The sequence below is a fragment of the Juglans microcarpa x Juglans regia genome, chromosome 4D, assembly GCF_004785595.1.
Source record: "Juglans microcarpa x Juglans regia isolate MS1-56 chromosome 4D, Jm3101_v1.0, whole genome shotgun sequence".
Lineage (NCBI taxonomy): Eukaryota > Viridiplantae > Streptophyta > Magnoliopsida > Fagales > Juglandaceae > Juglans > Juglans microcarpa x Juglans regia.
Genome location: NC_054600.1, coordinates 20,747,268 through 20,774,832, shown reverse-complemented (window position 1 = coordinate 20,774,832; position 27,565 = coordinate 20,747,268). Strand labels below are relative to the sequence as shown.

Sequence of the window (27,565 nt, the reverse complement as noted above, 5' to 3'; positions counted from 1 at the left end):
TATAACCAATTTGTCCAGATTTTAACACACTCGACCTTGGATCCAACTAACTAAAATATGTTGATCCATTCCTCCAAAATCTTCTAGTACTCAAGACATATTGTTCTTGGATCTTAGCCAGTGCAAATGCATCATTTAAAGTAATAGGATTTAAGATCCTAACATGCAATCTAACCTCATCCTGTAGGCCACTAAAAAAAACTAAGTTTGTTTTTCTCATATATTCCTTTGATTCTATTAAAAGAACTTCAAATTCAGCTTCATATGTAGTAACTGTACTGACCTGTTTCAAATGTGTAAGAGCCTCAATGGGACCATCATATAGGGATGATCCAAATCTGATTTGCACAACCTGTACAAATTCCTCCCAAGAGTGAAATGCCCCTGCTTCGCTTGCATCTTGAAACCATATCAATGCTTCTTTATCCATGTAAAAAGAAGCTATAAATATTCGCTGGCCAGGAGGAACTTGGTGATACAGGAAGTATTGATTGGCCCTATATACCCCATGCATATGGGTTATTACCAAAGAATCATGGAAACTCCAATTTAATTTCTTTAATAAAGCTTCTATCATAGTTTTCCCTATGATGCACCTCACTCATACCTTCATTGAGATAAGTTTTTCTAACAAAAGCCTGTGCCTCCTAAAAGTTTCTATTTTTTTTTTTTTTAATAATCTCTCTAAGGTGGAGGAAAGTCATCAATACAACAAGAGATATATTAGTGCCTAATATAGGGAAGACCCCATTTATCTGTATGTACAAGGCCACGAAAACGTCTCCCTCCAAAATTCTAATCCTGAAAATCTATACTCATACCCTTTGCCCCTTCCTTCGCCAAAAAATCAACCACCATGTTAGCTTCTCTATAAATATGACGAACTCGGACATTTAACAAGCGAACTAAATAGAAAACCTCTTTCCAAAAATCTCATAAATACCAAAACTTAAACAAACCAGATTGAAACCAGCCGACAACCACCGATGAATCCGATTCCACCAGGAAATCCCTTAAACCAAGTTGATGACACAACTTTAAGCCATCAAGAAAGGCTTTATACTCCGCAACCGTGTTGGTGGCATGGCCATAGAAATGCGAAAAACCAGCAATAACTTTACCATGATAGTCTTGAATCACACCCCCACCTCCAGACAACCCCGGGTTACCAGACGATCCTCCATCTACATTTAATTTCACTTCTCCCACTACCGGTTTAAACCACGCAATCAACCTTATTGGGCTAAATTTCTTTGGTACTTCCGGACATCCCAACTCCCGCAAGACCAATGCATCCCTCTTATCAAATCTGGTCAAACTCCTCAATGAAGACGACAGCTCCACAAAGAAACCTTTGACCACCCGAACAATCCTTCTCCAATCAAAGATCATCCCCTCCATACGGGTTGCGCATCTAGCTCTCCAAATAGACGATGTAATAATAATAGGAGCAACCCCACAAAGCCATCCCACTTGCGATGCCGTCGACGCCCTCAGCCACCAAACATTCACCACACCTTTCCACATATGGTTCTCGGGCAGTCTAACTTCAAAAATACCAACAAAAAATTCCCAAGCCTTTCTAGCCCCTTCCCTGTCACATAGCACATGATCTAAGGACTCCATTTTCGGTAAATCACAATAGTTACATTTGGAAACCACAGGTACACCAAGCTGCTTAATGGCCTCATCCACCGGTAAAGCTTGTTGTCGAGCTCTCCAACATACAAATGACATTTTCTTTGGAATTTTATTCTGCCACAACCATTTCTTCCATAAACAAATAGGACCCCTATGCCTAACTACCTCCCAAGCAGATTTTGTCGAGAACTCACCATCCTTCGCAAGTTGCCATACATAAAAATCATTTGAATCCCTCAACCTCACTTCAACTATTTGCCGAACTCGATCCGGGTCCCAATCATTATTCACAATGAGATCACATATGCGCAGATTTGGATCACCGCCCACCACTACAGATTCAACAACTGATCTATCACCCAACCAGTTATCAAACTAGAAGCTCGGTTCCCCCTTCGCACCAGACATTTAGAATTCTATATCACAGGACCCTTAAAACACCTCGCCAAATTCTCGAGCCCTTACTTGGAGGAACCAACGAAGCCAAATGAGCATTACCAACATATTTGGTTAAGAAAAATTCTGCCCACATCGAGTCTCCTTTCAAAAGCTTCCATGCAAACTTCATTAATAGCGAAGTTTGAATATCCGAAAAGATCTCGAATTCCCAAACCCCCTTCCTCCATTGGCAAAACAGATTTTCTTCCAAGACACACATTTTCTCTTTTTAGATTCCACACTCGAACCCCATAAGAAATTAGAAAACATTATCTTCAGACCCTTCATAACTCATTTCGGCAAGTTCATGACAGATAGCATGTGTATCGGCAAACTATATAAAACATGCTTCAGTAGCACAATTTTGCCCCCAAACGATAATAGCTTTCCTTTCTATCCCGCTAGTTTTCTTTTGCACCTTTAACATCAATGGTTCAAACATACGAAGCATCAATCTTCCCACATACAACGGAACACCCAAATAAGTACAAGGCCAATATCCTTCCATAAACCCAGTTAGATTTTTCAAATCATCCTTTCGAGCCAACGTAAAATTCGACGAGAAGAAAATAGATGACTTACTCAGATCTACCTCCTGCCCAGACATTCTTCCATACACACCTAATATTCGCATAATCGATTGGATGGACTTCTTACCTCCATTCGAAAATAATAGTAGATCATCAGCGTACATTAAGTGCGAAACCAATCTTCCCCCAGCTGACTCAAATGGTTTTATGCATCCCAAAAATTCTTGATGAAGTCCTAAAAGATCCTATTTGTTGTCTCATTTCCCTTCGAATCATTACAAGAAATTCTTGAAATTTGTTGCAACACATTATAAAATCTTTTATCTCGGGTCTCCCTATCAACCTTCGCAGCCTTTTGTTGCTATAACAACAATGCAATTGCATCCTCTATCTACTTTTGCTAACGTTCTTATTGTTGGCTAAGATGATTCACTGAATTGACAATCTGAGCATAAGAACGTGTTCCTTCTGCCATGGCTTTGAATACCAACTGTAATGGACCTAGTTGATGACTAATTCGAGATAGTCAATCTCCAAGAAAACCAAAAAGTAGAGAGAGAAGAGAGGAGAGATATATATATATATATATGTTGAATGAATTTTCGAGTGAGCATTTTCCCTCCAGCTCGTATGTTTTATATTTCTTTCATCTCCTCCAATATGGCATCGTATTTACAATCATATGAAAAAAAAAAGTTACAAAACGACTGCATTCTACTTATTCGCCCAATCCTTTACTAAACTAAGCGACGACGTATTCATTATTAACACTTTCTATTACAACACGACATTGTTCCAACCTCTAAGAACATAATGAACGAAACTGTCAAACTCCTATTCTTCCTCCTTCTGCCCAGTAGTATGCATTCATCCACTCCATCACCTTCTTGACGCATAAGAGGTAGGTTAGTGTTTCTCTTCAATCTTTTGTCTCTCTCTTCCAACCAAGAGAGACTCAACCAACTAAAACACCTCCTCCCTCTTCCTCTTTGGTCTATAGCCTCCTTGACTTCATCACCCGTTACAACCTTTTATTTCTAATTGCCCTTACAGACATCACGTGTAAATTTGTCTTTCATTTTACTCTCCAATTTATTGAAATTTTCTGGTTCAAAAAAGGAGGTTGTTTTGATTTTTCACTGTAACACACTCGATGGTAGGTGTTTGGGTAAATATAAAATTTGGGAAAATGCAAGAAAATGGGTTAGATTCGAGGTTGACCTTACCTCCAAGAGAAGAAGAGAGATACTAAAAATTAAGTTGTATTTAGCTTCTAAATATTTTCGTAGAGCCCCCAAGGTCAGTGCATATAACCTAGTGTCTAACAAAGTTGTCCCATATATGGGCCCTAACTACTAAACATTAAAATAGTAAATGAAAGGAAAAATACTCTAGAGGGTCCAAGCCCATAACTCACTACAAGGATAGTTTGATTAAACAATAATGGACCTAACTTATAATGCAAATAACAAAATAACATGGAATAGGACATGTCCCAACAAATATATAAACCCAAATTAGTTACTCAGGCCTTGTACTCATTCTTGGAATGTGACAAACCCTCCCCCTTAGAAGCACCTTGCCCACAAGGTGCCCGTATTGCATCATCACTCACTATTGTGGTCCAATAACATCATCGTTGGACGAGTTACTATCTTAAATGATTTGCTTGCAGTCACAATCCCAGCCTTGATAATTGTAGCACCACGTTGTTGAACGATAATTATGAATTCTCCCTTCAATATTAGTACATTGGTGTCTTTTGGGTTGGCAAAAACCAAAACCTTGTAGGTTGCAGTTGCATGCTTCTCAAGGGCAAAAACTTGAGACTTGTAATTGATACATTGATTGACATCACATCTTTCCTCTCCGTGTCTTCTTTCCTTGTGCATTTCTCAACATAAGTTTTAGCAACGACACCTTTAAATAGAGGAAATGTAGCATCCACCAACTCCATTTTCACCCCATTCAATGCCTTTGCAGCATATGGGATATCAAGCATGTGCAGGATCGTAGGTTGGTTGGGGCCTAACATCACTCCCCTAACAATCATAGGGACGAGAGCATATATGATTTGTCCTACAGCTCTAGTTACGAGAACGCAAACTGGTTCTTTCACCATTTGATCGAGGTTGAGGAGACTAAGTTAGGAATCAATTTCAACAAATGAAGTGAATTGGGAAGAGTAAATGTAGAACACGATAGATAGTAGTCGAGGAGGGAATCTCAAGGCCATTTCATTTTCTTTTCCTCTATCAAATGGCCAATAAGGTGGCAATATATCAAACAAATGAGGAGCAAAAAGGTTCTTATGTGTGAAAAGGGCATGCTTCGCACTATTCTTATCCGGATCCAACGCACCAACAAAACCCCATAAGGATAGATCATTCACAAAGAATTTAAGCCAATAATTACTTTCAATTGCATCCTTGAACGGGTTAGCCATTGCTTCATCAAGATCAAGGGAACAAATGATAGCCTTCTCTACATTTTTTTCAAACTTTATTTGGTTTTGGCTGTCGCTCAGTTCATTTCCACCAAATAACTGAAACCCAAGTAAGATTGAGGATGTGACATTATCATGACCCTTTATCAAGCATTTCATCAAACAACTTCTTTGCTCTAACCAAATTTGCAACTTTCAATAGTTTCAACAAGAAACTACAAGAACAACTCACACCTTTGTTAGATGGCAATAAGCAAATGACGGTTTCTACCAAAGATTTGTTCCTCTGGGCATGAGCATAAAAAACCAAAGCATCAACAAAATCTGGCAACCACCTAACTGCGTACATTTTTAGTACTTTTCCAATCATAGTAGCATCCATTCTTCCCTTGGATTTTATAGCAACGATTACTCGCTTGTAAAGATCAATGTCCAACTAGCATATATCTTTAACCCACCAATCCTTTGGAACATATTTCATTATCTTTAGGAACCTTACTCTATCTTCAACAATTCTATCAAGCTCGGTTAATTTCCGATTATATGTGAGGGAGGACCAAGTAACGTTTGTTGGGTCCACAAAGAAATGGGAGTAAGAGAGATCTATGGGTTGGAACAGGGTATGACTAGTTTTTTTAGAGATCTGCGGGTTGGAACATAGTATGGCTAGTTTTTTGCGGTGAGGGTGAGGAGTTGAGAAATTGAAAATTGATTCCACCAGGGTCAAGCTTCCATCAGATGGCTAGGCCTTTCCTCTTTACAGTCAATGTATAGTTAGTGTTAGGGACGACCAACATAAAGGAAGGAAAGAGAAAATAATTTCTTAGAGGAAATGAAGGAAACGAGAGTCGAAGAGGGAGATCTAAGAATTGAGAAAATAGTTTTCAATTTCTAAAGGGATTAATGGGAACAGGAGAAAAAGGAATCTCATAGGGATTGACTTCCTCTTTTTCTTCCACCGTTGTTGTGTGTTTTCTTCTTCCTGCAACACATAAAGTTGGTGTTCTAGATAGGTTAAATCTTCATTGAAGTTGTTCCTGACATCTTTGAATGTCTACAAGATAACTTGGTAACGTTGTTGTGATTGTTCGACTAGCTCCTTGATTTTGAGTAATGATGAGAGAATTTCTTCCATTTCCATATATTGGTAGCACAGAGATCGGTATCTCTTTGATATCAATTTGTAACACACCCGATGGTAGGTGTTTGGGTAAATAGAAAATGCAAGAAAATGGGTGAGATTCGAGATTGACCTCACCTCTAAGAGAAGAAGAGAGATACTGGAAATTATGTTGTATTCAGCTTCTGGATAATTTTGTAGAGCCCCCAAGGCCAGTACATATAACCTGGTGTCTAACAAAGTTGTTCATATATGGGCCTAACTACTGAACATTAAAACAGTAAATAAAAGGAAAAGTACTCTAAAGGGCTCAAGCCCATAACTCACTACAAGGATAGTCTGATTAAACAACAATGAACCTAACTTATAATGGAAATAACTAAATAAAATGGAATAGCCCATGGCCCAACAAACATATAAACCCAAATTAGTTACTCAAGTCATGTACTCATTCTTGGAATGTGACAGTCACCCTTCGGTTCCTAGAGTCTTCTCACGATTTGTTGTAACTGGGATAAGAACTCAACCAAGTTTGACCTCAATGGCTTTCAAGGACCGTTTGAATGACTCCCTCTTCGATCCATATGCTATTTAAGTCTTTGGTAAGAAAAAGCTTTGTTTTTGCTCTCACCTGCCGAATTGGAAACTCTTTCCTCTTCTAATGTCTCTTGAATGAGCCCTCTACCCCATCCAAGGCTTCCTTCCCTTTCAAGATTCGGATTTTTCTTGTACTTTTTTGTCCAGCAAATGCATATATTCTCTCTGAAAAATTATTAGGTATTCCCAAAGTATTGATGATGTGGTACTTCCCCTCTATCCCAACATGCTATATAATTAAAATTCGCACATAAATATAAATTTTAATTGACATGACATCTTATGATATGATGGGATTATCAGGACTATCTAATATTTACTCTTTTTTCCCATTCCTCCATTTGGTTTCTTCTCCCTCCATGGCAAGACTCCTCTCTTTTGTAAGGCTTTTTGCTCGGTAGAGCTCCTATTCCCTCTTTGGCATTCTCCATCCCCCACCAATCCCGTCCTTCCACACCAAGATTGTCTCATGTGTTTTCCACTCATTACCGTGAATGCTATTCAACTTAGACCTTTGATCCATACTGAAAAAAAAAAAAAAAAAAAAAAAAACATAACTCTTTGATTGGGCAACTAAAGTGATTTATTATGTATTTTGGTTTTTTATTGTCATTGACATCCATTTCCCATCTCTTGTAGTTTTTATTTTATCTTAATATGATATAATGGAATTGGCATAGCTTCCTTATAACCAACCAACCATTCATGCCTTGAACTAAAGTCTGTGTAACGAAAAACAAAGGTCCCAAGGGAGAAAATACATATTCTGAATAGGACTGTTCATCCGGGCCGAATTTTTTCTCGGCCCGATCCAAAACCTGGATAACCGGGTTCCAGTTATGGGTTCCGGCTGGAACCCGTATTATAAAAACCGGATATATCCGGTCCGGACTCAGGTATGAAACCCGGGTTCCGTATTTATAACCCGGTATAACTAGATTTGTATAAAAGGCAAAAAAAATTCTCGTTCCTTCGGCTTGTGACTCCAGACCCCCCCTCTCCCCCTCCTCTCTCAACCCTAGAACGATTCTACGAAACCCTAGCCGCCGTTGTGATGATCTCGATGGTTACTTGATGGAGAGGAGTAGTTGATTCGAGTACACTCTCTCACCGATGGCTTGCGGAAGCTCAGCTGCTCAGCTTTGAGAATCATCTCTTCCTCGGCCAAACTAGCCAACCCAAGATCACAGTACACCTCTTCGCCCACCAATATACTCATACCCATCAAGCTCTCAAACCCATCTCTCACCGACATCCATCCGAGCCTTCTAGACTTGGTAAAATGGTACCGCTATCATCCATAGAGATGGTTTTATTTTTGTTTGTCAGAGAGAGCAAGAAAAAAATGGTACCGCTAAATACAATATTGTAAGGAAGGTGAAGGAGCACCACAAGAAGAGGGCCAAGGAAGCCAAGAAGCTTTCCCTTAAGCAAAACTGAAGCCAAAGGCCCTCGAAGCCCGCCGTGCCCTCGCCCTCGCCCTCAAAGAGTTGGAGCAAAAGAAAGCCGCATGCAAAGAAAGGGTACTCCCCATTTTCTGCCCTCATATTATTGCGTGTTATTTTGCTTGCTCTATGATTGAATCAGTTAGTTTTTATCCTTGCACTATAGCACATGTGTGTCTTGTTATTTTTATTTCTCGGTGTGGATTGAGCGTTTCTGGAGAAAATTATACCTACACACGAGAGATATTGGTGACATTCAATGTTTGTTTAGATGGATTTTGTGTGCTTGCTTCTCATTCTCTGTGCCCAGACTGCATATGGTTCTTATAAGTTGCTTTTAAGCTTAAAGTCTGGATTTTTGGAGATGGCGTAGATCATATTAATAAGGTAGTGAAGAGAGTATTTAGTTTTGGAGCTTTTAGAACTGTGCCTCTCTACTTGGTTTGGTGATTTGGAGGAAAAAGAATGATAGAAGTTTTGAGAACAATGGAAGAAAAACTTATTTCTTCAATACTTTGTTTATTTGGGTCTATTTTGTTCTGTGTTGCCACATTTTGTTTATGATACTTATGAGTTATGTGTAGATTCAAGGGTTCAACGATTTTTGTTCAAGAACTCTGTTTTTTTCATTTTTTTCTTTATCATTTATGTTTTGGTTATGTTTAATTTTTATACTTATTTGTATGCTGCTGATTCGAGTCTGTGCCTGCATTTTCTAAAAAATATCGTTTTTATTGTGAAACTCTTCTTTTTGTTTTGTTTCCAGTGCAGTTACTTTTGCCTTCTGCTTTTTCAAATCTATTCCAGTTTGTGCACAAAATTCTTGAAACTTGTGTGTGCCATTTTCTATCCTTCAAGAAAGAAAATCATAATTAATCCAATTGAAGCTTTTAAAACAGTGTCAGATCTCATGGCCATAAAACCATCAATTTTTATACTCATTTTCTTTACCCTCTTTTTAATATTCTATTTGAACATAATATGCAAAACTAGTTAATAAGCTTTTTGATTTCTTGGCTTCAGGAATTGACAATGGACTATTATTTGGTATGAGATTAAGCCTTGTTTGCATTTAAAACCCACATCAACTCATCTCAACTCATCATTATAACTTTCTCAAATTTCCACACAAAATATAATAAACAATTCAACTTTTTCAAATCTTAAAACAATTTTTTCAAATTTCCACACAAAATATAATAAATAATTCAACTTTTATTCTACTATTCACAAACCATCTCAACTTATCTCTGAATCCAAACCACTCATAAATCATTGATGGAAAGACTGTACTGCTGATTTTGTAATTCATTTCTTGTAATTTCGTATTTGGTAATGTAATTTATAAATACTGTAATATGTAGTGGACTGCATTGTGATGAATGTTGGATTTGTTTTTGTTGTTTTACATGCATTTAGTATTTTTAGAACGTTTTGAACTTGACTTTTTAGAAAAAAAAATTTAATAAAATAAAGACTTTTTTACTTAAAAAAAAAAAAAGAAAAAAGAAAGAAGAAGAAAAAGAAAAAAAAAAAAACCATTACAACCCGGAACCCGAATCCACCCGAGTCTGACCTAGACCAACCCAATCTGGGTTCCGGCCCAAGTTTGAAACCCAAGTTCCAGTCCGGGTATACCCGGATTTTGGGTTGGAACCCGGATGAACACTCCTAATTCCGAAGACAGCTCTGAATCAACGCCAACTTACCCCAAGTTTATGCATATGCCACCAATATATATATATAATATTAATTAATGGAGTGTTTAGACTTGCCCTCGCTTCCGGCTTTGAGGATATATCTAGGCTAAGGTATTATTCCATCTACAGTTCTTGTAACCATTGATGTAAAAGGTTTGCTGCTTCCATTTTACTCACCAGTAGCTGCTTCCAGCAGAAATGCAATCAATCTCTTCTTTCAACCATAGAATTGCTTAAATCTATGGTTACACCTGCATTGATGAAGACCCGGACCCAAGGGATAAACCACAAGAAGTTGGTGCTTTGAGAAAAAGCACAGGATGAAAAGAACTATGAAAATACCTATTTCAATCTGTACCCAATTACAACATTTGAAAGACAGTAATCAAACAAACATGGTGTCCCTAACACGATTGGTCATGTTCAACAAGCATGCTTTCTAATTTGATTGTGTTTCTGAAATTTGGTTTATACTCAGACATGGTGCATAATTCCATATTTTCACCGTGCAACTGTGGGAGCACAATTTGAATCATCTTTGTTTGACCAACTCTCTTTAATTCTACAGGCTTGAAAAGGCCGTTCAATTTGGAGCCCTTCTGCAGTTTCCCTTTCCAATAGCGCACAATATCTTCCAAAAGTCTCCGATGTCACTTGGAGTCTAAAATCTATACTGAACAAAAACTTCATCTCCAACCTGTTCAACTCTGTAGTGCTTACTCCTCCACTTTGGCATAATAGGCATTGTTGAAGAATCTGCAAAATGAGGTAATACGTTCATTTCAGAGCATACCGAAAGTAAAGCGAAAACAACACAATATCGACACCTAAGCTCGATATATTTGGTCATTCTGATTGGCTTATGGATATATGCATGTCAGGATCCCTAGGAAGTTTCAGGATTCTATTAAGTCTGCACATTATTATCATGAAATAAATATTTGAGGACCATGATCCTCTGAACTTCATCAATGAGAGCTATCGAAATCATACTGTTTCCTTAAATAAATTTCCTCACATGATCCAGCTTTGCTGATAAGAAGTATAATAACTAGAAAATTTGAAAACCAAGTAAAAAGATTTTTTTTCTTTGATAAGAAAAACCAAGCAATACGATAATTCAAGACAACTCTGTTTTATCAGTACTTACGCATCATCAATAAACTTCGCTGCGAGCATAATACTTATTATCAGAAGCCGGTGAACATTTAGGGACGTTAAATGAACCTCTGTACACTGGAGGAATCTATCGATATAGATATGCGCAACAACAAAGCAGGAAGGGCTGCAGGCAGAGTACTTGAAGATTCGATCAATATAGTGCCGGATGCTCAGAGTGGGTGCTCTCAGACCATGGAATATTGTAACAACATCTTTAATTTGTGACATCTCCAGTAGCAACTCATTTTTTTGAACAGATCTCTCAAGCAGTGAGGAGAGAAGTGATAAAACCCGTGGACTTCCCAGAAAGCCTTTTCTCAATTCTGTAAGCCCCAATGAAAGGTAAATATCCGAGTCTACATTCTGAGCATGAAATGCCAATGTACCCATCTCCAATCTGCACAACAATATTAAAAATCAATAAGCTAATTCATAGTCAAGAAGTACTCAAAGCAACATTCTTGCTGGAAAACATGAGAGAGTATCAGTCTTGAAATCCATGAAAATATGTGACATTGATTTCAAGGCTGGATATAGACTATGCCAGGTGCTTATCTAAGATCAGCATGCCACCTGACTCTCCCCTAGGAGTTACTCAAATGAACCTTTTTTTTTTCAGTTACTCCAAGGTGAGAGTTACTCAAATAACTGTTTGAAACAATTCTTTTGACACTCATGAAAGCACTATCATTTGAATGCTCTTTTTAGCATTTCAAAAACTTGTCATTGCAACTAGCGATTTTAAAGCTATGAACAAGGATGATTTTGCAGGCGCTACTTTAGATGTGACTATGCAAGTGCTTCCTGAGAAGTATTTTGGGACACAGAAAAGCCAAAGTCGATAGGCAACCAACAAGCTCTGCTATAGGGCATAAATGCATTAGTTGCACATCGACATCATTACAGAAGAATCATTTCTCAAAATGCATGTAAAGTACTCTAGTGTTTCATTTCACAAAAATCACAAATTTTCAGAAGTCATCCAGAATAACATGCATCCTTCCGTTTCTTCCACTGGCCATGATATACACTACTTTCACTTGAATTCCTTTCCATTGACTTTCTCGAAATAGGTTCTGCCTGTGTTTCTTGATTTTGACAACATCCTTTCTCCCTACAAAGGATTCCCATAAGCGTATAGCTCCCCCTACCAAGAAACATCTGAATGTAGACTTGGTTTGATGTTTGTGACTTAAATATAATTCTGAGAGCTACCTTTTTATATTGTTTCACCCAGTAGCAAATCAGTCTAAGCTTTCACCAGATCAAGCTGATTTCCAAATTTGGGGATTTATCATGAATAAAAACAACAAAATCTAAGATTGAAAGTATTCAATCTCTCCTTCACATGGGTGTACAACAGCATGAACCAACTTCCAGAAGTTGTCACTATTATACACACCGTGCAATTGATTCAATAAGCTTCAATCCTGTTTCAATCTAATAATGCAGTATTCGAAGTTGGTTAGGAGGCAAATCCGGTGACGAATTGCGTATTCGATAAAAGTTTAACAGACCCCAATTGCATATCGAAGCCTAGTTCCTTTTACTTTACACCAGATTAATCTTTCTCCCCGCCATTACGGACAGATCTCAGTGACCCTTGTTCCCGAACTTCCCGGCAAGATGTCAACTTTTAACCAACTGAAAAAATGCTAAAGATAACCCTAACAATTAGTAGGGCGTCCGAATTAGGAAACCAACACACGTTTCCAATTTATTCAAAGTCATCCTCAAAAGCGATTCGGACAAAACAGGGAAACCCAGAAGAGAAACAAAGAAATCCAACAAAATAAGCAAACCCCACCAGTTCCAATCAAACCCTCAAACAGAATATACATTGTGCCATCAAATCCCAACTCAGTAACCACAATGTCGAGCCTAAATCTGGAAAGGAACACATACCAGAAGAAAAGGACAACTTAATATATAAAACTTACAGAGTGTACGGGCCAAGAGGGATGTCTCAACAATGGTATACCAAGTAGCTTCTTCTACCTGAGCGGGAGGCACGAAGAAGATACACTGCACATAGAGGCATTAGCTTGTCTCATGGAGTTTACCCTTCTTTCTTCTCTCTGCCACAGCACGTTTCTGCACACTTTTTGTCACAAGAAAAAAAGTAATCGAAGATTGCTTCTTTATTTATTCCCACAAGTCTCTCTCTCTCTCTCACACACACACACACCCGCTAAACTGGCTTCACATGGAAGATTGTGTCGGCAGTGCACTCCTCCTTTGTTGAGTAATAAGCGGGGAAATTGTTAATTCTTACCTTCCTCAGTTCCTCCTCCTCGTGATGAACTGGGACCTACTGGTTACTTTCCTATTTTTACCCTCCACTTTGTAAGAAGGTAATCTTTTTTCTCTTTTTTTTTTTTTCTTTTTTTTTTCGGCTGTAAGAAGGTAATCTTATTCAAGTGAGAGCTATTTTTAACACCTTTTTTCTTTTTTCTTTTTTTATTTTTTATTTTTTTTTATTGTATTCGATGGATTTTTCTTACAAAAAATTGATGAATGATGGCAAAATGCAAATAAAATAATTAAGGTCCTGTTTGGATTAAGAGATCATTTCATTTCATTTCATCGTTATAATTTTTTTAAATTCTCAAATAAAATATAATAAACAATTTAATTTTTTAAAAATTTAAAATAATAATAATAATAAAATAATATTTTATTTAATTCATATAAAACTATCTAATATCATCTCACTATTCAAATCAATTAGAACTCACAATCTATCTTATAGTCTATCACTACAATCTTTTTCAAATTATAAGATATAATTATGGACCATCATTTCACAATAGATCGAAATGGAAGAAAACATAAACAGAAGGAAAAAAAAAAAAAAAAAAAAAAACACTAATCATTAACAAAATGGTGGGGTCTTATTTTTTAGCAACAATGATTGATAGCCAGAAACTGTTGAAAGGTTACCACTCTAAGCTCGTCTATTCTCAATTGTAAAGTGGAATCAGGCAAACAGTTTTTCAATTTATGTATTGATTTTTCTTAAACGGGAAGTGTTAATCTGGTATAGAAATTTTATAAAAATAAATTTATAAATTAATATGATTTTATATGATATATTAAATTTATTTTATAATAAAAGTGATCGTAAATTTGACATACCACATCAAGACATCTTAATTATATAAATATTTTTCTAATTATTTGTGGTTAAACATTTTTCATTTTTGTATTTTTTTTATATAAAAAAAGAAATATTTTATGAGAAAAATTGTCATTGGAAGGTTAAAGAAAAGAAATATGACCTAACCTCTCTTGCACCTAATGGAATGATAGAGACGCGTTTGCTGTGAGATGGACCACCGCCAGGAGACGAGAAAGAGATGAATTTATAATTTAACGAAAGAAGACAAAGTTCTCGAGTGGATTGTAGCTGCAGCACCCACCACAACCAAATGCTGCCAATTCAATGAGGCTCTCAGAAAGTGCGTTGTGGAGTGAAGAACACAACTAAATAATATTTTACATCCAATAAATTAAAATCAAAATTTTTTAAGTCTTGGGGTTGCAGGATTTGATATGTCACATCTGACATCTTATCACACAGTTTTAAGCATTATATTTAAGTTCGTTTGTTGGTTGAAACTTTGAGATGGAAGAGAGGGACAAGTGAACCCACAAGTTTAATATTCAGAAGAATCTATGCAAGTTTTTTTATTCAATAATTCAATATATTATCAATATATTTGATTTTTTAAAAGTAATATTAGATACCGTTTTAACCTGGATAAATTTTAAGCATTTTTTTTTTAAAAGAGTTGATAAATATGAGATTTATATAAAAAAATTTACTTTTTTAATTATAGATTCCATTCTTTTTTACACAATATTTGTATATTTTAAAACTGTATCTAGCATTACTTTTTTTTTTCTCTGTAAATAATGTGTTAAAATATAAAATTGATACCATGTCGGTGGTTGCGGGTGGCAACATGCGATTAGGCCATAGACTGATTAATCTTAATGCATCCATCACATGTCTAATTAGGTTGAAAAGATTAACTTGACAAAAGCTAGGCCTGGTTTGTTTTAAAAACTAAAACTTAAAAGAGAAATTTTATTTACAGTCCCTAATTGAGGATTGTATATACAGATCTTTTATTAAATGAGAAAAAATATCATTTTAGGTTAGGCTTGCATTGTAATTCGCAAATAAGGACTTTACATAGTATTACTATTTAACTTTTTCAAATCTCAAAATAAAAATAATATTCTAATAATATTTTATTCAACTTTTTAATTTTAATCTCAATTCATCTCATCTCATTTCTGAAAACAAACGAAGAGCCTACCTAACACGGCATAAGAATTGTAGAATTTTAATACGATACCATAAAATAAAGTGATGGGGTTTTGACAAAAAGATTGAGAAACAACTGGAAATATTTTAGCATGTACAGTTGGGTTTTCTCCATATCTACTCCGAATCAATTAGATGTTCAAATATATAAAGAAATAGATGCTGATGTAGAGTTTAAGTTTTCTAAAAATTCTATTCGAATAATATTAAATGTTATAGGACTCAATATGATATATTTATCTCTGTCTAAAGTTAAATCAATCCAATATAACCAGACAACTAAAAACGATTAATATTCAATTTTTATCATTTATTGGAACATCTTGTTCATGCTTAATAAGGATGATTATCTTTCGATGGTTCGATTTGCTCTGAATTAGGAAAGATAGTGAGCTTACATAATGCTTAAAAAAGGGTTCAATTCTCACCACTCACAGCCTTGTAATCATTGCTGATGAGAACAAAACCAAACCGAAAGACTAGACAAACATCCTCCTCCTCTTGAATCTCTTCTTTTATCAGGGTTAAATAGAAAATATCTTCTTTTAATAGAGTAATGTTATGTATAATTATGGAGTACGTAAGTGTCATGCAGTCGTTTTGAATAAGAATATAGTCTATTATTAATAAATTAATTTCTTTTCATATAGGTCTGGTATTTATTCACTTTTTCAAAATGATTGTGCAGTGCTTGTAGACTCATGACTGTAAGTATCATTTCTTCTTCCAATATAATAAGTCATATGTCAATTTATTTTGTCTGATAAATAGTATTGATGAGATGAGATGTGATGAGATGAAAGTTAAAAGTTGAATAAAATATTGTTAGAATATATTTTTTTAATATTATTTTTGTTTTGATATTAGAAAAAGTTGAATTGTTTATTTTATTTTGTGTAAAAATTTTAAAAAATTATAATAATAAGATGAGTTGAATTGTAAAAATAAACGAAACCTATATTATATCTGTGCTATCAAAAATGGAATTGGAAGATAAAAGACAAGAGTCATGTCATTCTGAGTGGTGCAAAATCCTCCGATCTATAAGTACCAAGTGGGAATTTTAACTTTTTTTAAAAAGCTAAACATAGAAGATAGTTCTCAAATTCTCAAATTCTAAAATATAAACCTCAAACTTTAAATTCTCAAACCAAACATTTTTTAACAATCATTATCAAGCTCTTGGGTTGATGGCTTGAAAATCACTCTGGCGTGGGGCGGTGACCGACCGACCATCCATGTCGGAGTGGGGCTGGCCACCTTGCTTGAGGGTGAAAAACATCATTTACATCACATCTTGTTTTAAGATAAACTCAAAAAAGAAATGATTGAAAATGATGAATGATATAAATGAGAGGGCAATTATGGTTTAGATTTTATTGGTCAATCTGTCTATGTATTTTATAGCCTTTTGTTAATTCTCCAACTAACTACAACTAATTTGTAAACAATTAACAGAACTACAACTAATATTCAAATACTCCCCCACAGAACTGAAACGACTTGAAGTATACAAATTGAATGAGAAATGAAAGAGGATCTCCAATAGCAGCTTGAAATGAAAGTAGCCTTAAACTCCATAACCATGAATCCAAAGAAAGTATATTTCGGACTCGTTTGTTTTTACAATTTATCTCAACTCAACTCATCTAATCATTATAATTTTTTTAAATTCTCACACAAAATAAAATAAATAATTCAACTTTTTCAAATTCAAAAATAAAAATAATATTAAAAAAATATATATTCTAATAATATTTTATTCAACTTTTAAATTTAATCTCAACTCATTTTATTTCAAATTTTAACTTCATATTATACAATAAAATCTTGAGTTATTCTGTATACAAATCTAGTGTAAAACACAATTCTAATTATATTAAAAAAAAGTCAAAACATCAATATATATATATATTTTAATGTAAACGTCAATAAAAAAAAGCTTGTAAATAGATTTATTCATACAATCATTTTTAAAAAAATAATATTTAACAGATATTGTTATTTCAATATACATGTCTTGGAGGTTATATTTTAATATTTTTAAAAGAATTTTATGTATCAACTATTATTTATTTTTATATCTTATATTTATAATTTTTTTTATAAAATATAATATATTAATAATAAAAGTAACTGATGAGAATAATTTTTATTTTATAGTAAGTAATGAGAAAACTCTCTGTATTAATTTTTCTCCTAAAAGAGGTGAAGATGAGAAAAAATCAAAGCCCAAGTTTAAGGCTGAACTCAATCCAGGTCAGAGCCCAAGTTTTTAGAACGTAATAAAAAGAAACTCGAGGGGACATTTTAATCATTTCGTTTCGAAAGCCTATACAGCTATACCTTGCTCCTCCCTCAATAATATCTTTTTTGAAGTTAGAAATCTAGGATTAGGTTTTCATCATTTCCCTCCAATTCCTTCACTCCCAGTCTCTTTTGGATTTTTCTTTGCCCACCACACCACTCGCCTGACAATCCTCGGAAGTTTTCAAGAGAAACAAGAGGAGGAAGGAAAACAACAGGTGTATTTTTATCTTCTCAGTTACCCTTAAATTTCTTGGGCTTATAGTTTATTTTTCTCTGTTCGTTCCTGGTGCCGCATCGGATTCTCTTTACACTGTTTCATTTTTCCGCTTTACTGTTTGTTTGGTTGCTTGCAATACTTCGGAAAATAACTGGATGCTTGGAATGTTAACTTGTGGCACCTATAGATTAAGGGTTGACTCGGCCCTTACTTATAAAAAAAGGGTTGACTCGGCCCTTGTAAACTCCGACTTTTCCTTAGATTTTCTTTTCAATTTAGCGTATATGAAACTGAGGAGAAATTTTCTAGCGAATGATTCTGAATTTTCACGCGGTCTTTCTCGTAGGGTTTGGTGCAATGCTTGACTAGTTGAAATGTTTGCTGCTTTCTCTGTGCTTTGTTCCTGGCCTTTTTGCTTTGATTGGTCGTGGAGAAGTTTAATAACTTGAAAAGAAAGTCTTGGATTACATCGGTATCCTAATTCCTTATAAGGTTTCGTTTCCCCATCATTCTTAGATAAGTCTTCTAACCATAAAAGCCTTTTATACTTTTCTACATCTGTCATTTCCTCTATGATTAGTGAATGTTCCATTTTCAATATCTAGATCTGTTAATTGATTTTACAAAAGTGTTGAATTGAAGTTCTAAGATGCTGCTTAGATCAGAAACCTTGACCTATAATGATGCTTAGGAAATGTTTAGAGAAGAAAGCAAGTTGAGTTTGTACCTTTCGTTCTGGGGTACGAGAGGATTAAGATCTTTGATTTTCATCATACAACAGATTAACCTAATGCAAAATAAAAATCAAAGCTATAACAAGGAATATTATCAGTACCCTTTCTGTAAGAACACCGAAGAGATGTACAGGTTTTGTTTGAAAGTTTGCTGTTATGTAGGTAGTTATGATCTTGTGATTTGCTTCTTGAGTTTTTTGAATTAATGGTAGTAGATTTTGGACAGAAAAACTCATCTGTTGTATCAAGTTTTCTAAATATGAATAAGTTAAACTGTTTAGTTGTTAGTTTCTCTGTTTCTTGTGTCAAATTCCATTGTTTATGCAATACTATGTTCAAAAACTCTTGCGTGAGCCATCAGTTTTGGATCATCGAGTGTGTTAGAACTTCTTCTCTTCCAAATATATTCTTGTTTTATAGTATTTGGAGATTATATATATATATATATATTCTGTTGTTGGACACCTGGTGCCAATAAAAAAAAAGTATTTGGAGATTATAAATCTGTAAGCAAAGTCATGTGATTGATAATTTTAATAATGGATATACTTTTGGTTGATAGGCAAGCTAAAATTCTTATCACTCCACAACCTTTTTGCTTGGATGCTTTCACAGAACTGCACATTGGTATATATTATAGGAATAATTGATATCATTTCCTTTAATGACATCAAATGTTGCCTTGCTGCTATCGCCACCCCTGTACATTGGTATATATTGCAAGATGTTGTTTCCTTCACTGAAAGTACTTGACTCTTATATTGTTGACATCAGTGCTACCATCATCACTGCTGCTGGTACTATGAACACTAGGGCCAATACTGTGAGGGGCACACCACCACCGTTGCCATTGCTGCAACTGTTGTTGCTACTTTTACTGCGCCAGCACCACTTCACCATCACTCTTGGCACAATGCTAGTGGTTCTCTTCTTGTCAGTGGCGGACCCACGTTGGACCATGGCCCCCCCCCAAAACTTTTTGAAAACACAATATACCCCTTAGATTTTATACATAATTCTATAAATATAGAAAATGCCCCCCGCCCACCCCCCTCAAAAAAAAAAAAAAAAAAAAAAAAAATTATAATCTCCATATACTCTCTAAAATTTTCTAAAATTTCAATATACCTAAAAATGCTTCTCTTTAGTTTTTTTTCTTATAGTCCCAAAATTCTGTTTAATTTCTATATATTATTTATTTTCAAGGATGTGACCTCTTCAAAATTAAACTTAAAACTAAGTTTAGGAGAAATAATAAGCTTATTAATATGGATTCCAAAGTTTTTTGTTATACAATATTGGGCTTCTTAATATGGAATCCAAAGTGAAAATATAAGAAAAATGATTTAAGGTCAATGATCTATATGAAAAATAGTTGCGAGATTTTATCCTCTAGACTTCATTGAGAAAGAAAAGAATTTATTTAAACTTTCAATTATAGCATTATATGTTTAATGTGATACGAAAATATCTAGATTTTGCATGAAATCTGATAAAGTAATTTACATACTAAAATAAAAGATGACATTCTAAAAGATCTCTTGATAGTTTATATGAAGAAAATAAATTATAAATATTTTATTACAAAAATAACAATGGATGAATATTATTCCATGAAACATTATCGTCAGAATCTGAAACATATATTAAGTTGTGTTTTTATAATTTTATTTCTACATGTACGTAGCAAATTATCGAGATATACTTTTATATGTAGTTATGTTTTTATGATTTTTCAATCTCTTTTTAATTTACATAAGAGAAATGATGTTGGCAGTCCTAGGATGTGCAAGCCCCGCCCACTCGCTTTGAAAAAAGTAGGTAAATCTATGACTCACATGAAAAAATTATTTTTTAATGATGAACCTCACTCTTTTTTCGAAGGGAGTGTATAGTACTTGCACACCCTGCAACTGTATCTATTATTACTCTTTACATAAATGTGTCGCACAATAAAAAAAAGTTGGCCCCCTCAACACAATTACCTGTTCCGCCACTGCTTCTTGTAGAGTGCATGCTAAATTAATCATTATGTGATGTCGAGTTTTGCTTATTGTGTTATTTCATTTTTTTATGAACTTTCACCTCAGAATGTATGTTTCTTCTAACCGCATTGTAATTCTTTTTAATTTTTATTTTTTTTCCTAGTGCACCATGATCCTTTCTACTTTTTGGTTTGTTTATCTTATAAGGAGTGGTCTCCGGTTGTTTTTTTTTTTTTTTTCTTTTGTGTGCACTTGTGCACCCTAGTGGTTTAGGCATAGGCACAAAAAAAGGGGTTATCTATGTGTTGAAGAAATTGTAATTCAATTCCAGTAGATTGTTTACCGATTAAAAAAATTTCAATTCCAGTAGAGTGCATACTAAATTAATCATTGTGTGATGTTGAGTTTTGCTTTTGTATTATTTCATTTTTTTATGAACTTTCACCTCAGAATGTAGATTTCTTGTAACCGCATTGTAATTCTTTTTAATTTTTTTTTTTCGTAGTGCACCATGCTCCTTTCTACTTTTTGGCTTGTTTATCTTATAAGGACTGGTCTTCGGTTGTTTATTTCTTTTTTCTTTTGTGTGCACCTGTGCACACTAGTGGTTGAGGCATAGGCACAAAAAAAAGGGGTTATCTGTGTGTTGAAGAAATTGTAATTTCAATTCGAGTAGTTTGTTTACCTATTAAAAAAATTTCAATTCCAGTAGTTGAGAACTTTATGAAATAATTTAACTTGATTGCTCTAAATACTAAGTAATTATGTTGTTGAGCCAGAAGTGTTTTTGGATAATTTGAGCTATCTGTTTGGCTTTTATTGGATTAGGTTGGTTCAATGAATGTTCTCCCCTGAGTATAATTATATCCTGGTTTTTGTATACTTTGTAATGAGGTGTTTCTGTTTGTATACTTCTTGTACTTGGGCTATGCATATTTACTCAATAAAATGTTATTTTACTTATAAAAAAAAAAAAAAATTTACTTGGGTTGCAGGTTTCTTTGGCATGGATTCTTCAACACAAACTTTTCAACACCGAACATTGCCAATCAAATTGTGGCCCCCTAGCCAGAGCACGAGGCTAATGCTTGTAGATCGAATGATCAAGAACCTTACAACTCCATCCATTTTCTCAAGGAAGTATGGCCTGCTGAGTAAAGAAGATGCTGAGGAAGATGCCAAATATATAGAAGATATTTCTTTTGGTACTGCAAACCAACAATTTGTGAAGGAGCCAGATGGTGATGGGAGTTCTGCTGTGCAAATTTATGCCAAAGAATCAAGTAAGCTTATGCTGGAAGTTCTTAAAAGAGGCCCCAGAACAAAAGAGGATGGAGAGGTTATGATACCTGAGAAAGTTACTGCTGCTAATGAAACAGTCTTTGATATATCTGGAGGTCGTAGGGCTTTTATTGAAGCAGAGGAGGCTGAAGAGCTTTTAAAACCACTTAGGGAACAAAACTCATACACTAAGATTTGTTTCAGCAATAGAAGTTTTGGCTTGGGTGCTGCTCGTGTTGCTGAACCCATTCTATTATCCATTAAGGATCAATTGACAGAAGTAGACCTATCAGATTTTATTGCTGGAAGGCCAGAGGAAGAAGCTCTTGAGGTTATGAATATCTTTTCTTCAGCCTTGGAAGGTTGTGTTTTGAGATATCTGGACCTTTCCAACAATGCCATGGGTGAAAAGGGTGTCAGGGCATTTGGTTCCCTGCTAAGGTCTCAGAAGAATTTGGAGGAACTTTATCTGATGAATGATGGTATCTCAGAGGAAGCTGCAAGAGCAGTTTGTGAGCTTATTCCTTCCACTGAGAAGCTGAGGATTCTTCAGTTTCACAACAACATGACAGGAGATGAAGGGGCATTTGCAATATCTGAGATTGTGAAGCATTCTCCTGCATTGGAGGATTTCCGGTGTTCTTCCACGAGGGTTGGTTCTGAAGGGGGAGTATCCTTATCTGAAGCACTAGGGTCTTGCCCCCATCTAAAGAAACTTGATTTGCGTGACAACATGTTTGGTGTGGAAGCTGGAATTGCTCTGAGTAAATCTGTATCTGTCTTCACAGATCTCACTGAGGTTTACCTCAGTTACCTGAACTTAGAGGATGAGGGGGCAGTAGCCCTGGCCAATGCCCTCAAGGATTCTGCACCTTCACTTGAAGTTCTGGAAATGGCTGGAAATGACATTACGGCCAAAGCTGCCTCTTCTTTAGCAGCCTGTATAGCAGCAAAACAATATCTTACCAAGTTAAACTTGTCTGAGAATGAACTGAAGGATGAAGGTGCAAGTGTAATGAGTAAGGCATTGGAAGTGGGCCTGGGTCATTTAAATGAAGTTGATCTGAGCACAAACTCAATTCGAAGGGTTGGGGCTAGGCTCTTGGCTCAGGCTGTTGTGCACAAACCTGGATTTAAGTTGCTAAATATCAACTCTAATTTCATATCTGATGAAGGGATTGATGAGGTTAAGCTTATATTCAAGAATTCTCCCGCTTTGCTGGGGCCTTTGGATGAGAATGACCCTGAAGGAGAAGATCTTGATGAGACAATAGAAGAGGATGGATCTGGTAACGAGGATGAATTGGAATCACGACTCAAGAACCTTGAGATTAAGCAAGAGTGATAAGAGTTTCAAACTCCAAGGCAGTAGTCCGCTGCCTTGCGCTGATCTGATTTGAATCTTGTCCAGACCTGATTTTTGGGTTAACAAGTATGCTGTTGTATTAGCAAGTTCTGCTGCATTTAGCTGAGTGTAATGGTCCTAATGGATCTATTTGTGGTAGTTTAGGTTGGAAACCATAACAGTTTAAGAACTTTCCCTAGCTTACAACTTGGTTTTTAGTATTTGCATCTGTGGACAATTTTATGTTTAGACGGAGTAGGAAGTAATTTTTATTTTCAAGATTTTTTATTTTTCTGAATTCTTAATATATTTAATCAGCATGAAGATTATTACTTTGAAATTTGAAGTGATTCTCAGAAAAAGATAAGTATCTCTGATGGGACTTTGATTTCAGTTTCTGAATGAGTCACGTAATACTGCTTACTGGCTGGTTAACTTCAGAATCTTTGCTCTGCGATTATCCCATTGAACTTTTCTTTTCAATTTCTTGTTCTTTTTTTTTTTCCTTAAGAAAAAAAATGATGTTCCTTTTTGGGGTGCCGAGAGGCACTTATTCAGTTATTCATTTGCTGTTTGCTAACATTAGCTTAAATGGGTTTCTTATATGATGGAAATATCTACAAATACGATTGGTATGATAAAACCAGTTCTCTGAAAACATGTAATGGGAAATTAGGTCGAGCAACATCCAATATTAATACAATTCAAAATTTCCGAGCTACAATTTCTTTCCCTCAAGATTGCAGAATTAGCCACGTTTGTTTTCGTAGATGAAATAAGATGAGATGAGTTGAGATAAAAGTTGAAAGTTGAATAAAATATTATTATTATTAGAATATATTTTTTTAATATTATTTTTGTTTTAAGATTTGAAAAAGTTGAATTGTTTATTTTATTTAGAAAATTTTAAAAAGTTATAATGACTAAATAAAATGATATGATAATAGTTGTGAAAACAAACGAGACCTTATTTTGTTTGCAACAATTTAGATAAGAACTTCAATCATATCATTTTATGTATTGAAATGATAATATCGAATACATTGATTTTTGACAAGATAAGGGGACTAAATATATATATAGCAGCCTTGTGGAATGGATAGATATCTCACTGAATGTTTGAATGATCATACAGCCACTGGTACTTTAAGCGACTGTAAGATCTTGTCATCTATCTCAAATTTCAAGGACTTCTTGTCTCTTCCAATCCTTACGTACTCATCAAACCGCTCCTTCAAGTCTTCAGGAAGGTTTGTGGTGCTGCGCCAGCCCAAAATGTCCTTGGCAGCTCTTGGTTCCGCATAGAAGTGCTGCACAGTGCATGAATAACGTAAATTATCTCTGATACTGTCAAAAGTTTTTACATCACTATGGTTATCTGATGCCCTAAATGTCTCCTATTCTGACTGACTTTTTTTGATTCATTACAGACTATCTTCCAAACCATTTAGTGGCAAGTAGAAAGACAAGTTATTACCATGTTCCGGAAAGGAAAAGCTTTCTTTGCATCAATTCCAACTGCTTTTGGATCATAATGAATGATGTTAACAGGGCGACCAGCAGCTTGAGCGCATAGTTTGGCCATTCCATCCAGTGTCACTGCACGGTCACTTACACAGTTGAAAATGTTAGCAGATGCAGCGTCTGGTTTCTCAACGGCTAGAGTAAGCATAGAGGACAAGTCCCTAGTATGAGAGATGTTTGTGAGTTGCATTCCAGAGCCAGGGATTGGAACTGGTCTGTCCCGAACAATTCCTGCAATTGGTAAGTTGGTATATATGAGTGCATAGTTTTCAAGAATGTTGTGATCACTAAGCCAAGGATAGATTGACATGGCATATTCAGTTAAAACCATTCCAAGAATGAGTAAAATCAGATAAAGAATGCAAACACAATCCAGGTATGAATGAAACAAACCTCAGAATAAATGAGTGAAGGTTTTGTGGAGTAATATTGGGCCACTGTTGGCTCAAAATAAAATTGCTATCTTACAGCAACGCCATGAAAAATGAGTAATCGAAAAGGTGTGTGAGATTCTAAACTTCTTTTGGGCACTTGAGATTATACACTTACGATCAAAGAACCATTCCTCACAATCTTTGTTGTTGCCAGATCCGATCATGTACTGCGGACGGAATATTGACCAAACACCAAAAACATCCGAAATGTATTTCTCCACTCCAACATGACCAGCATCAGCTTTAACGACATCCTGTTGAAGGTAAAGATTCCCATTCAATAGAGAAAAGCCAGCATATCTTGTATACTATTTGGATTATATATATACAACATACTCCTTCAACATGAGGAGGCTCCTCTGTTGGCTTATAAATCCCAGCACTGCTTATGAACAGAAATTGCTTGACGCCAGAACTCTTTGCCCAATCTATCACAGGCCTACATGTGCAGATTGATGTTAGAATAAAAGCTTACGGATGGAATAAATATAGATTTCTTTTCTTTTGTTCCATTTTCAATAGCGTGTTTAGTTCCAATTACTTGGTGCATTTCTGCATATTACTAAGAATAGATGTTAATGAACTACCACATACTAACTTGCCCTTTGGCATATTGGGCTTAAAAAGAGGCATAAATGGTGAGGCATTGGAGCTTAGTCTGCAGTGTAGGAATCTAGAGCGTATATTCCTGCAAGTGTGATTGTTTAACAATCGATACTTAAGTAATATTTATAACCTAAAATAGGGATTCGTATTTTTTTCACTTGTAGAAACAAGTGGATTTATGCTCCAGTTACTCGAATTATGCTCACTCAATGACTCCATGTTCCCTGCATTCAGAACCTCCACGTCTGGTATAAAATTCTATAGCTTTGTCAATCATAATATAGCTGGGTATAATCTCATAACCCAGAGCTCATTCAAGGAATAAAGTCCTACAACCAACATTAATGTAAAATGGTTGAAAAATCATTGGTTTTTTTCAAAACTAGAACTCAAAGTATGGGAAATCTGTCATACCATCTACTATATTTAGGGGGCAAACACACAATATGATCTTTATTTCCTTGGGTCCATGAACTTCTAGAAGGCAACCCATCAATATTTTCCAGTTCTATCAAGCAGGATAGCTGACAGACTTCAACTATATAGTCATAGCTAGACCAAAAACAACGTGATTGAAGATTGATTTTCAATAATTAACTCAACAAACCTTACAGTATCCAGGTCCTTGCCATTGTTGTCCAGAACCACATCAAATGCTACCCCTCCAACAACCTTCCCCACTTCTGCCGGGTCCCCCCACACGGTCCGGCCTCCAGCACTCACAATTTCCTGGAAATTTACGGATAACACAAAAATAAGTTAAGAGTTGTATATAATAGAGAATCATTATATCCATTACATATCACTAAAAATCCATATTCAAAGAACAGAGAGAGACACACACACAGATATTAGTGATTAATTTAGAGTGTATCTTAACTGAGAATCTGTTAAATGGAGGCTTCTTCATCTTGTCCGAGCTCTCTTCACCAACAGTCAATATCGTGACCTCATGGCCAGAACCCAGAAGCTCTTTTGCAAAATAGAACCCTATAATCGCATGCCCACCACTATTCGTATTAACTATGAGGACCTTTTTCTTCTCTGTAGCACTGGCCCTGACACTCAAGGCAGAGGGAGCAAAGCGTTTAGAACTTGTGGGGTACGTGAGAAAAGGAAGAGAAATGGAGAGGGAGGAAGAGAGAGCATTGGAGTGAGAGAAAGAAGGGAGAGAGAGGCGTGGAGCAGAAGAAAGAGAAGGTGGAGAAAAGTTGGAGGGTGGACAGGAGAGGAGCAGAGAGGATGAGGAAGCAAGAGTGGCCATTGACTGTTTTTTTGTGAGCGCTTTGGTTGTATGATAACCAGCGGTTCTGTTGGTACAAGATAAAGGTAACGGCCGGCCTACCGAACAAGTTCAATCTTGCTTTTGAACATGCAAAAAAGTAACTTAAAAAATTTGTGGATAATTATCATTTTTCACTCCAAATTTAATGATCGAACACAAAAGTGGAAAGTAAAATCTATTGATAGTTTAGAACTATTTTTTTAATTTAAGATTGGAAAGGATAAATAAGTACCAGTTTCATGGATTAATTAAAGAAAAATACTTTAGGGATGATGAGATTTTATAAAAATAAACTTATAAACTTCGGATTATAAAATTATTTTTATTGTAAAGTAAATCTAACAGATCACATGAAGTTATGTCAATTTATGAGTTTACTTTTATAAAACATATAACACTTCTCTTAAAAATGCATTTTTTCTAAACATCG

At 35.4% G+C, this 27,565-nt stretch overlaps 3 protein-coding genes across 5 annotated transcripts; 1 reads left to right on the top strand and 2 right to left on the bottom strand.

The window, feature by feature from the left end:
- Positions 1-10,131: 10,131 nt before the first annotated feature.
- Positions 10,132-13,317, bottom strand: LOC121259417 (cyclin-U3-1). Its single transcript, XM_041161008.1, is given in 4 exon segments — positions 10,132-10,645; positions 10,648-10,673; positions 11,068-11,475; positions 13,077-13,317. Coding segments are annotated over 4 exon segments (717 nt in total). The 5' UTR covers positions 13,133-13,317; the 3' UTR covers positions 10,132-10,418.
- A 4,466-nt stretch (positions 13,318-17,783) lies between these two features.
- Positions 17,784-23,626, top strand: LOC121259412 (RAN GTPase-activating protein 1). Of its 3 annotated transcripts, none has more exons than XM_041161000.1 (3): positions 17,785-17,939; positions 18,288-18,433; positions 21,656-23,626. In XM_041161000.1, the coding sequence occupies exon 3, from the start codon at positions 21,667-21,669 to the stop codon at positions 23,284-23,286; it is 1,620 nt and encodes a 539-aa protein (XP_041016934.1). In that variant the 5' UTR covers positions 17,785-17,939; positions 18,288-18,433; positions 21,656-21,666; the 3' UTR covers positions 23,287-23,626. The 3 variants fall into 3 exon arrangements, with proteins under 3 accessions (XP_041016932.1, XP_041016934.1, XP_041016933.1); XM_041160999.1 differs by having other exon boundaries at positions 18,288-18,457; XM_041160998.1 differs by lacking the exon at positions 18,288-18,433 and having other exon boundaries at positions 17,784-17,939.
- Positions 23,627-24,277: 651 nt separating this feature from the next.
- Positions 24,278-27,193, bottom strand: LOC121259414 (chloroplast stem-loop binding protein of 41 kDa a, chloroplastic). Its single transcript, XM_041161001.1, has 6 exons — positions 26,731-27,193; positions 26,458-26,579; positions 25,581-25,683; positions 25,360-25,498; positions 24,764-25,041; positions 24,278-24,596 (listed from the first exon to the last, which is right to left on the bottom strand). The coding sequence occupies exons 1-6, from the start codon at positions 27,112-27,114 to the stop codon at positions 24,414-24,416; spliced, it is 1,209 nt and encodes a 402-aa protein (XP_041016935.1). The 5' UTR covers positions 27,115-27,193; the 3' UTR covers positions 24,278-24,413.
- Between the last annotated feature and the right edge of the window lie 372 nt (positions 27,194-27,565).